At 35.4% G+C, this 13,155-nt stretch overlaps 1 protein-coding gene across 6 annotated transcripts in view; it reads right to left on the reverse strand.

Moving 5' to 3' along the window:
- Positions 1-13,155, reverse strand: part of SLTM (SAFB like transcription modulator) — a 64,357-nt gene that overhangs the window by 43,256 nt on the left and 7,946 nt on the right. For all 6 annotated transcript variants that reach the window (XM_077128039.1, XM_077128040.1, XM_077128042.1 and 3 more), the window contains exon 3: positions 1,695-1,759. In XM_077128039.1, the coding sequence (XP_076984154.1) occupies positions 1,695-1,759 (65 nt within the window). The remainder of the gene's footprint in view (positions 1-1,694; positions 1,760-13,155) is intronic.

Consider the following 13,155-nt stretch of genomic DNA (forward strand, 5'->3'; position numbering starts at 1 on the left):
ATTCTTCTTCTGAATGGAACATATATCTCCTGGTAACTTTTCATATGACCAAAGATTTTCATGAACTTCAGAGCTGAAAGAAAGGTAAACACTTGACAAAAGTTTTCCTGTGTTTTATTTTAACTGTCACACTTTTTCCAGCTGGTGGGTAATTTTTGTCTAATCATACACTTACTAGTGAAGACAACTGAAGAAAATAAGAACAAAGAACATACCTAATACAAAGCATTTCACAAAGATAACAGAATACTGAAACTGCAAAGTCCTTAAATGCTCCAATGAAAGCTGATTACAACATTCAATCACCAATTTAAATGAGTCCTGGGTAAATACTTTCTAAAATTATTTGATTTCAGGGTTAACTTCTCAACCACAAACTTCTTTCTCTCCATGCCTGTCCTCAAAGTGCAAGGTACAAAGTGTGAAGGTGTGTATGTGTAGTGTAGGGAGGGTAGGAAGGACAGGATGTAGGATAAATGGGAAGGTAAATGAAGATGAGCTGACTTAGTGGTGAAGCATGCAGACATTCAGAAATGTTATAACAATATACGTTAATTGTACACAGAAAAGAAATATATGGGGTATAAATGTACATAATGCATGAGGTACTATGCTCATTAAATAATTCCTGCAAATGTCACCATTCTTAAGACCTAAAGATCAGTAAGTAGTAAATCATTTTCATTAAAATCAACACAAACATAAAAAACTAGAATTAAAGGTAACATGCTCCTTATCTATAGTATACAGAACTGCCAACACCTAATTAAAAGTACATACTATATTTTTCAAATATAAGATTTACATGAACTAGAACAAATGTATGCCACTATTAATTACAATGTGCTCATAATGGAGAGGCATATGGGGAAAAAAGCAGTTAATGCAAACTGAGGTCTATGGTTAACAGTAACAATGTAATACTTGTTCATTAACTGTAATAAAAGCACTATACTAAGGCTAAAGTTCAATAATAGGGGAATATAAGGAAGGCATATAGGATTTTTTCTTTCTTTTCGGAAGATATGGAAATGTTCTCATATAGATTGCGGTGGTGAATGCATAACAATATGATTATACACCACTGAGTGTCCACTTAGGTTGGATTTTATAGTGTGAATAAAACTGTTAAAAGTACATACTGTATTATTCTGGCCTGTCAGTTCTGAAGTACATTTCTTTTTTTCCAAAAACAACCTGGCTTATTCATCATTAAAGGGCCAGGCTACTTCCTTACTTTGATTCTTCCAAAATATAATGTATCAACAATTTTCTCTCTCCATTTTAAAAACTATTTTAATCTAAGCTCTGAATATTATATATGAAAGCTAAATGTAATCAGGCAGAGAAATACAATTACCAATATCCTCCAGTGCAGTACCTTGTCCAGGAACTAATATATTAAATGTCCTGTAACTACTCCTTTGACCCCTATACCTCAGATTTCTACATAAAAAGTAGGGACAAAAGACTGCTGTTTTTAAAAAGTTTTATGTCTGATTTAACTAAAAACAAAGTTATTATATTTCTGAATTTTGAGTTTATGAAATTGAAAATAAGATAATAGTATCTTATTTTACCCGAAATTGAAAATAATAGTATCTCATTTTACCTACGTACTTTAGCGTCTATTTCTATCAAGCAAAATACTAGGCTCAAAATAAACACCTTAACCTGAGTAGTTAACACTTTACCTTGACAAAAGCATCATCTTCCACAGAAGCATCTCCACTCAACTCATCTGATTCTTGTTTTTTACCTGCGAAAGAAGGAAAATGGGCTAACAACCAGTATTTTATTACTTTAAAAGCAAAAAAAAAAACCAAAAAACTATTCAGAACTATTCAGAAGTTTACCCTGCAGTATCACTCTCCACTCCCAAATCATGACAAAGCTAAAGCCAACAGCTTATAAACCAGATCACAGCTGCCCCAAACAAATGAAAAAAACTTTACTAATAATGTCACGCTGTTTCACTAACATAAGCTATGCAAAAAAAAAAACTAATGCTACAAATGAACCCATCATTTTAACTAACAACATATATTTTTCTTCACACTACTCGAATTCACTATCTTTAGTTCTCCCAGAAGAACAGCACCTTTCAATGGTATGCTACTGTGTATTTAACTAGGCATCTGATTGCGTAATTAAAAATCCATATTCCACACGAAGCTTTCACTGAGTTCTCCTTTACAATGAAATAAAATTCTCATGTTGTTATCTACAACTTACAATCCATCAATTGACTATATGCTGCCTTGTACTCTAATTGTTAAGTACATCTTGCCTGCCCATGAAGAAAAGGTATTTCTTAAGTACAGTGACTGCTTTTATGCTTATTTTGTATTTCTTCAATAAGTCTAAATTGTACAAGGCACACTTAGGACACTTAAAATAATAACTAAACTAAAAACTTAAGTAGAAATAACTTCAGATCGAAAACTGTTAATAGTTTCCAGAAAGACTACAGGTATCCCTTGCCCCAACTGTCACCTTCAAAACTCTGCAAATTGATGGCTGGAACTTTAAAAATGTTTTCTGCATCACAAAGTTTTCACAGGATCAATGCTAAACATTTATGTTTTCAAAGTAGTCCACAAAGCCCTACTTAGTCCATAATATACCAGAAATACTGTAAAAAAACACAGCTGCTGGAACTTTAGTATTTTTAAAGCTTCATTTCTTTTCAATAAAGAATGTTCTTTCATGAGGCCACCTAATCAACTTTACTTTTCTCTTTTGCCTAATACTGACATTCGTTACAATACCTTCAACTTCAGTTACGCTGCAAGGTAGAGGGTTTGGCTGTTGTGGTAACTGCAAAAGAACTTGGACACCTTTCTTTTCCTAGTCTCCTCACCGGCTGCTATCTTTTATCTACTCCCAATTCAAACCTCTTTCACTTAACTCCTTCTTGAGAATAAGTAATAAAAGGGGAACAAGATACTGGTTCATCTAGGCAGGTGAAAAACAAGATTAAGAACTGAGATTTTCCTTTTACCAAGCAGTCTCAGACCACTTTCCATAACCCCATCCCCAGGGGTGTGTGAGAATGAAATGAGAAATGAATGTTAAATAGGATCATATTTTAGAGTGGAGTGTGCTTCTTATTTGAAATATTGGTGTTTGCATTTCACAGAAAACGTAATTTTTAAATTTGTTATGCCTTTCTAAGTAAAATCTTTGTATCTCTCTAAATTTACAATTATTGTTATCATCCTCTTTGCTACCAAATTTAACTTGTATATGAGAATTTTGCATATCAAAAAAAAGCCTATCTAATTCTTTTATTCTAAAGTCCAAAATTAGAGTTACTAATAATGGGCAACCACTAAGAAAGTATACTGCATATTAATCTATTAAAGGAAGAAAAAAAGTAGAGATGTTTCTTTTCTGAAAAAAATAACAGTACCAGAGGACAAAGAACTCACTCAATTTTTCATCTCATTTAGAGAGAAAATTTCATGATAAAAAAACTTAAACGAGGCTACATACCGGGGAAAAAAAGCTTTTAAAAAAACATAGGACTCCCATCACCACAAAGTCTAAAGAGTAGCATTTGAGGGGAAACTTTCGTAGATCATTCACGGTTTTTTTCTTCTCCTTACAATTATAAACCACGATTTGCAAAGCGCTTTTTTTTTTTTTTAAGTTCAATTCATTTTTCCAAGCAACCAGCTGTACATAGGACAGGTTATCACAATAAGCCTAGGAGGTTAAAGAGCCTGCCTAAGGCTAAGGGTAGTAAACTGTCAGAATTGGAAGCCAAGGTTTCCCGTTTCCCATCCTAAATTCTTTCCACTACATTTTATTATGTCCTACTTAAAAGACTTATTCTGGTAAAGACTAATTAATGAACTCAATTCAAAGATCTTATCTATGAAATGGCAGCCTTCAGCATAATGACAAAACTATGCATACTATACACACTCCATAGTGAATTTCGCTTGCTTTAGTCTACTTACAAGAAAATCAAACTGTAGCAACAAAATACCAGCAGTCATTACCACTGTGTAAGTGGCTTCTACAGGCCAGGCACTAGGATAAGTGCTTTGTATACATTAACGTATTATATCCACATAATTACTCTGAAACTACTATGTTATTTCACTACAGAGGAAACCACAACAACAACAACAAAAAACTCAATTATAAAATGAGCTAAACATATGAATTTTTCTGAAGAGCAAATACAGATGGTTAAAAAGCATATGAAGAGATGCTATTAGCTATCAGGGAAATGCCAATCAAGACTACAATGAGATACCACCTCACAAAAGTTGAAGAGGATGTGGGGAAATTGGATATTTATGAATTGCTGGTGGGAATGTATAATGCTACAGCCGCTACAAAAAAGTGTGGCAGTTTCTTACAAAACTAAATTTCTGAGGCATGCAACATAATGAATAAACCTGTGGGACATGGTGTGGCAAAATAAGCCAGAAACAAAAGAGCAAATATTGTAGTACCACATTTAAAAAATATTCATAAGAAAACAGGGGCCTAGATTGTAAATTCTTATAGCAGTCACATTTATTCTAGAGTTATAGTTGTTACTTATGGATTTTGTTTTTACAGATATATAACCGGGTATAAGAACGAAGCCAACCAGGTCGGAATTAAGGTAATTCAGAACACAGGGTAAAGAAGATACTGTATTTTAGAATCTCATCTACTCTTTGAGACCACAGGAAGAAAGGTTTATTTTGTCCAGAACCTAAATTTTCTACTGCACATAATCTAATTCAACCTGTCCAGATAAATCATTTAAACCATTCAAACACAGGGAGCCCAGAATAAGAATGAGAGCCTTTAATCCTGTATACCTTAATGTAATGCTTGGATAAATCCCAGAGTATATTAAGCAGATAATCAAAAATACTGGCAAAAAGACCCATGTCTCACACCCTATACAAAAGTTAACTCAAAATGGATCAAAGATCTAAACATTAGGTCTAAGACCATAAAACAGTTAGAGGAAAATGTTGGGAGATATCTTATGAATCTTACAACTGGAGGCGGTTTTATGGACCTTAAACCTAAAGCAAGAACACTGAAGAAGGAAATAAATAAATGGGAGCTCCTCAAAATTAAACACTTTTGTGCATCAAAGAACTTCATCAAGAAAGTAGAAAGACAGCCTTCACAATGGGAGACAATATTTGGAAATGACATATCAGATAAAGGTCTAGTATCCAGAATTTATAAAGAGATTGTTCAACTCAACAACAAAAAGACAGCCAACCCAATTGCAAAATGGGAAAAAGACTTGAACAGACACCTACCAGAAGAGGAAATACAAATGGCCAAAAGGCACATGAAGAGATGCTCAATGTCCCTGGCCATTAGAGAAATGCAAATCAAAACCACAATGAGATATCATCTCACACCCACCAGAATGGCCATTATCAACAAAACAGAAAATGACAAGTGCTGGAGAGGATGCGGAGAAAGAGGCACACTTATCCACTGTTGGTGGGAATGTCAAATGGTGCAACCACTGTGGAAGGCAGTTTGGCGGTTCCTCAAAAAGCTGAATATAGAATTGCCATACGACCCAGCAATACCATTGCTGGGAATCTACTCAAAGGACTTAAGGGCAAAGACACAAACGGACATTTGCACACCAATGTTTATAGCAGCGTTATTTACAATTGCAAAGAGATGGAAACAGCCGAAATCTCCATCAACAGAAGAGTGGCTAAACAAACTGTGGTATATACATACAATGGAATATTATGCAGCTTTAAGACAGGATAAACTTATGAAGCATGTAATAACATGGATGGACCTAGAGAACATTATGCTGAGTGAGTCTAGCCAAAAACTAAAGGACAAATACTGTATGGTCCCACTGATGTGAACAGACATTCGAGAATAAATTTGGAATATGTCATTGGTAACAGAGTCCAGCAGGAGGTAGAAACAGGGTAAGCTAATGGGCAATTGGAGCTGAAGGGGTACAGACTGTGCAACAGGACTAGATACAAAAACTCAAAAATGGACAGCACGATAATACCTAATTGTAAAGTAATCATGTTAAAACACTGAATGAAACTGCATCTGAGCTATAGGTTTTTGTTTTGTTTTGTTTTGTTTTTACTATTATTACTTTTATTTTTTTCTCTATATTAACATTCTATATCTTTTTCGGTTGTGTTGCTAGTTCTTCTAAACCGATGCAAATGTACTAAGAAATGATGATCATGCATCTATGTGATGATGTTAAGAATTAATGATTGCACATGTAGAATGGTATGATTTCTAAATGTTGGGTTAATTTCTTTTTTTCCGTTAATTAAAAAAAAAAAGAGAGAAGGGGTAATTGAAGCTGAAGGGATACAGACTGTGCAACAGGACTGGATATAAAAACTCAGAAATGGACAGCACAATACTACCTAATTGTAATGCAATTATGTTAAAACATTGAATGAAGCTGCATGTGAGGTATAGGTTTTTTTTTCTCTCTCTATTATCGTTTTAATTCTTATTCTGTTGTCTTTTTATTTCTTTTTCTAAATCGATGCAAATGTACTAAGAAATGATGAATATGCAACTATGTGATGATATCAAGAATTACTGATTGTACATGTAGAATGGAATGATTTCTAAATGTTTTGCTAATTTTTTTTAATTAATAATAAAAAAAAATACTGGCAAAGTCCCTTGAATGATGGGAGAAAAATAAATGGAATTATTAAACTTTACCACTGGGGAAAACCCAGATACAATTTGTCAAGCATTGGGACACCCAAATCAACAGGCCTAGCCCTTGATCTTGAGGCTTGTTCTCGTGAAGCTTATATATGTAGCGGAGAAGTCTAGCCTATCTATAGGTATGCCTAAGAGTTACTTCTGGCATTACCTCTTTTGTTGCTTAGATGTGGCCTCTCCCCCTCTCTAAACCCAATTCTGCAAGTGAAATCACTGCCCTCCCCCTTAAGTGGGACATGATATCCTGGAGTGAAAGTCTCCCTGGAGGCATATGGGAGGTGACTGAGGATGAGTCTAGTCCTGGCACTGTGGGACCAACAATGACATTCTGACCAAAAGGGGGAAAAGAAGTGTAACAAATAAGGTATCAGTGACTGAAAGAGTTCTAATAGAGTTCAGAGGCTACTCTGGAGGTCACTCTTATGCAAGCTTCAGTGAGACATTGCTACCTATCATAACTTGCCAAACCCCAACCAAAACCACCCATGCCAATCCTACAGAACACAGGGCCACATATAAGAGTCTACAAATGTTCCATGTACTAGGTTAACTTTCCAGAAACCTATAACCTCCATCTTCTCCAGAACATCAACTAGTTCCATCCCCTTATCACATATTATTGACAGCCCCTTCCAACATGAAAAACTTAGAATAGGCATAGCCCAAATACCCCTAAAGAATGGGAGAAAGATTAAAGGTATGGTGGAGTTATACAGAGAAGGTAGAGTTTAACAAATGAGTTTGATTGTTGAATTATTATATAGACATCTTTTAATCTCCAGTATGAGAGCAATTAGAAGAAAAAAACTAAATTTGTGGACTTGTAACCCATACCAAACTCTGAAATCTGTTCTACAACTAATTGTTGAGATGTGCTTTGAAATTTATTGCTTCTCTGTATGTATGTTATTTTTTACAGAAAAGAAAGTCAATTGTGATGATAAATGCATAGCTATATGGCCAAAATAAAATGAAATCATGCACTAAAGAATTTAAAATCTTAAAATAATAAAACTAAATTGGGAAAAAAGAAAACTAGGTAACAAGCTGCCCTAAAATTCGGCAATATCACTACTCAATACATACCCAGAAGAGCTGAAAGTAGTGTGGTATTTAGATTCAGTTGTCAACTTGGCCAGGTAGAGGCCCCTAGTTTTGTTGCTATGGACATGAACCAATGGTACGTGAACCTCATCTGTTGCTAATTATATTTGCAGTCAGCTAGGAGGCGTGTCTGCTGCAATGAATGACGTTTGACTTAATTGGCTGGTGCTTAAATGAGAGAGAGCAAGGTAGCACAGCCCAAGCTGCTTGGCATACCTCATCTCAGCACTCACAGCTCAGCCCAGGCCTTTGGAGATGCAGAAAGAAATCACACCAGGGAAAGTTGTTGGAACCCAGAGGCCTAGAGAGAAGGCCAGCAGAGTTACCCTGAGCCTTCCCACGTAAGAAAGTTACCTGCCTTTCCTCTGAAGAACTAACAAAATAAATCCCCTTTTATTAAAAGCCAATCTGTCTCTGGTGCATTGCATTCCGGCAGCTAGCAAACTAGAACAAGAAGTGATAGAAACAGACATTTGCATACCAATGTTCAAAGCAGTGTTATTCACAATTGCCAAAAGATGGAAACAACCCAAGTGCTCAACAGACGAGTGGATAAACAGAATGCAGTATATATACATGATGGAATATTATGCAGCAATAAGAGAAATGAGGTCCTGAAGCATAGGACAACATGGATGAACCTTGAGGACACAATGTTGAGTGAAATAAGCCAGACACAAAAAGATAGATACTATATGATTTCCCTTTTATGGCCCCGATAAAGGTAAACTCAGAGTCGTATAATATAGAATACAGGAAAACCTAGAAATACACAGAAGCTAGAGATGGGTGAATGGTTACCTAATGATGTTGAATTTAAATGTAAGGGAATGGACAGAAGTGAGCACAGTTTGTTAAGCAGTACTACCATATCGAAGGTGAACATGACTGAAATGGGTTATATAGATTCATGTATTCCACCGATTAACACTACAAATACAAATAGGTTCTTGCATGAACTACTACAAAGGAATGAATCTTGTACAAATAGTGTATAATACTGGGGTATAGGAGGAAAATGCTATTGCATGCTATGGGCTATGTTTAATAGGAAAACATCAAGAATAACAGCAATATCAAGGGGAAATAATAGGGGGTAAGGACAAGAATCAAGGGGAGGTTTGGATTTTCTATTTAGTGAGGGTATGTTTATCAGTTATTTTTCTCTTGGGAGCAATGAAAATTGTCTAAAGTTGAAAGTGTTGATGACAGTACAACTAAGTGAAGGTAATTAGAGACACGAATTGTTGACTTTGGACATTATACATGATGTCCAACAGATGGAGGTGGATGAAAAATAATCTGAGAACTACAGTGGTGAACTGTGGTATATAAATATGATCAGCTATGATGCAGCTACAGAAAAGAGCGAAGTCATGAGGTATGCAATGAGGTGAATGAACGTGGGGGACATTATGTGATGCAAAATAAGCCAGAAACAAAATAGCACATATTGTATGGTCTCTTCCAGAAAATAATTCTAGAACATTGGGATCTAGATTGTAGCAGTCACATTCAATCTGGAGCTATAAATCTCTAGATTTTGAGATGCTGTGCTATATATGTATAACCTGGTATTTCCTGGGAACTCTGCATGCCTGCATGGCACCTAAAACTCAGAGTAGGAATTCTGCAGTTCTGAAAGTCGGCATTAACATATATAACTGTTAAACGTAAAGATCCAAGAGATCAGTCTTCAATTAGAGATAAGAACAAAGTCGATCAGGTTGACACTAAGGTAAATCAGAACACAGGGGTAAGGAGGACATCGTATTTTAGAACTACCCAATAAGACCAAAGGAAGAGAACTTTATTTTGTCCAAAAGCTAAATTTTCTGTAGCACATAATCTAACTCATCCAACCTGTCTGGATAGATCATTTCAACAACCCCAAAACAGGGAGATTAGAATGGGAATGAGGGCTTGTAATTCCGCATTGCTTAATATAATGCCCAGATACTTCCCAGAGTAATTTGGGCACTGAATAAAAAAGTACTGCAAAGTCAACTTCTGGGGTAGGCTAAGCCTACTTAAAATCAGGCCTAGGAGTCACCCCCAGAGAATCTCTTTTGTTGCTTAGACGTGGCCTCTTTCTAAGCCAAATAGGCAGGTGAACGCACTGCCCTCCCCCATACATGGGACATGACTCCCAGAGGTGTAAATCTGGCAACATGGGACAGAACTACAAGGATGAGCTGGGACCCAGCATCAAGGGATTGAGAAAGACTTCTAGATGAAAAGGCCTAAGAGAGAAATGAGACAAAATAAAGTTTCAGTGGCTGAGAGATTTCAAACAGAGTCGAGAGGTTATCCTGGAGGTTATTCTTATGCATTATACAGATATCCCTTTTTAGTTTATGGTATATCAGAGTGGGTGGAGGGAAGTACCTGAAACTGTTAAACTGTATTTCAATAGCTGTGATTCTTGAAGACGACTGTGTAACAATATAGCTTTTACAATGTGACTGTATGACTGTGAAAACCTCATGTCTGGTGCTCCCTTTATCTGGGGTATGAACAAATGAATAAAAAAATATGGCTAAAAAATAAATGAGGGCGCTGCGACAGTGGCTCAATGGTAGAATTCTCACCAGCCATGCCGGAGACCCAGGTTTGATTCCTGGTACTTGCCCATGTAATCAATCAATCAATCAATCAACCAGACAATAAAATGAGAGATAAGGGGTAAAATAAATTGGGTAGATTGAAATGCTAGTGGTCAATGAGTGGGAAGGGTAAGGGGTATGGTATGTATGAGTTTTTCTTTTTTTTTCCTTTTCTGAGATGATGCAAATATTCTAAAAATGATCATGTTGATGAATACACAACTATGTGATAATATTGTGAGCTACTGACTGTAACCATGTATGGACTGTATGTGTGTGAAGATTTTTCAATAAAAAATGTTAAAAGAAAACAAAAACAAACAAAAACATTCCTACCAACCCTAAAGAATACTTAGGGCTCCATCTGAGATTTTACAAAAGTTTCATGCACTATGATTACTTTCCAGAAACCTACAACATCCAGATGGGTTCCTAGGCCAAATAAGTCCTGAAACACACTGGGGCCAGCTTCTCCAGAACATCAACTAGTTCGATCCCCCTAGCCCATGGTACTGACAACCCTTTCCAATTTGAAAAAGAATGGGCATAATGTCTGATGAGTTCTTTCTTTTGATGGAGAGATGCAAATGTTCAAAAAAATGATCATGGTGATGAATACATAACTATGTGATGATATTGCGAGCCACTGACTGTAACCATGTCAAGAATGTTTGTATGTCAAAAATGTTCATATGTTTGTTGTTTACAATAAAAAAATAAAAAAAGAATGGGCATAGACCAAATACCCCAAAAGACTGGACAAAAGATCAAAGGAGAAGGCAGAGTTATAACACAGAAGACAGGATTTAACAAATGAGTATGACTGCTGAATCATTATATTGATATTTCTTTTAGTCTCCAATGTCTTGGACCAGCTAGGAAACAAAACAAAACAAAATATAACAAAATCTAAAATTGTGGAACTCTAACGCATACCAAACTCTGAAATCTGTTCTGTAACTGTTGTGGTGTGCTATGAAATTTATTGCTTTTTTGTAGATACATTATTTTTCACAAGTAAAAGAAGAGGATGTTGAAGTGTGCTTTGAAAATTATTGCTTTTTTCTGTCTTTTCTTTGTATATATATATATGTTACATTTTACAACGAAAAAAGGTAAAAACAAAACTACAGGTAGTTATAGTAATAGTAGATAAAATAAATTCCTGAAATAAAAAAAAAAGAGGAAACCAAGGTCATTAATTAATCAGATTACAAAGCTAGTGTATGACAATGTTTCAATTTAAATCCTGGTCCATTTGCATTCCTCAAAATCCACAAACCCATTAGATCTTTGAGTGCCACAATGAGCAGTTGTTTGAAATATTGTCATTTAGTGTAAAGTGGCTCCAAAAGCTACATTTATAAAATATTTGAAAATGTGAGATTCACAGAGACCTGGAGTACATAAAAAGGTTTCTTTTCTATCCCACATTGTTTCTAACAGTAGTGGAAAACACTGAGCATTTAACGTGGTCAATTTTTAAACATAAAAACTATGAGAACAAGATTTTCTAACATTATCATGATGAAACTGTTTTAATAGCCCAACAGGTACATAGTATTTAAGAAAACTGAAATTTTACACTAACTTTTACTCCTATAATCTGCTACTGTAGGCTTCTTTAAAACTTGTTGAATTAAAAACTACACTGTAATTTTTGAAAAAATTGTTACCTCTTCCATACAAAGTATAATTCACATTTACAAAAAATCTATACTGCTCATTTCCCAGCCCAGGATCTTGTACAATACTGTATAATTAGCATGTGCTCAAGCATTATATACTTGCTGATTGGTAATGGATTAAATTCTAGATTGAACACAAGCAGTAAACAAAACTGATTACTATCCAACCTTTGTTGCAAAATGCCCAACTAGCTTCACATGCAACCCCATCCTGGGGGTAAGAACCACAGACTCCTATTTCAATGATGCCACAAACTACATCTATAGTACTCTAATTTTTGTGACATCACATATAAAAAGTAACAACTCTCATTAAATTCTAATAGGCAACACCACCTAAGGCACAGTTTTGCATAGCCAGTTAACTGCTTATACCCCTATCCTATTTAAACCTGTACTATTAAAGATCCTATAGCAAATAAGTCAACTAATATCAATTTCCCCTCCTTTCTCCTTCAGGGCATCTAGGATGTACCACAAAAAAAATGAACTGGCTTAAAGGAAAATTACAGAACCAGATGAGGGAGCTAACTAAAATTTTAATAAAAACTGCAATCTGAGGCCTAACTTTAATGCTTTGAGGAAGAAAACCAGAAAATAAATTGGGAAATAGAGATAGCCTGAGTAACTAAATTTTTTAAAATGGAAGGAAAATTAACTTATAACGATCATAGTGGTAACATATGGATATTCTGAAATTATATAAAATATACCGGAATGCTCTTGGCATGATTTTAAATCTACAGTAAAATGGCAAAGTTAAAGTACATATACTGAATGAAGAAGACATTAGAAATGCCTCCTTATTTATGCAACATAAGTTTGTATAAGTCCACAAATCCTTAAATGACACCTGGGGGGCTAGACATATTTCAGATTTCAGAATTTCTAGATTTGAGAAGGGCTAGATGGTGTCATGGTCAGGTTCATGTGTCAACGTGGGTCAGGTAGCAGCACCCGGTGGTCTGGTTGGGCAAGCACTGGCCTGTCTGCTGCTATGAGGTCATTCATGGACTTAAATCATGATTATATCAGCTATA

This window comes from Tamandua tetradactyla, chromosome 14 (assembly GCF_023851605.1).
Source record: "Tamandua tetradactyla isolate mTamTet1 chromosome 14, mTamTet1.pri, whole genome shotgun sequence".
NCBI classification, from domain to species: Eukaryota; Metazoa; Chordata; class Mammalia; order Pilosa; family Myrmecophagidae; genus Tamandua; species Tamandua tetradactyla.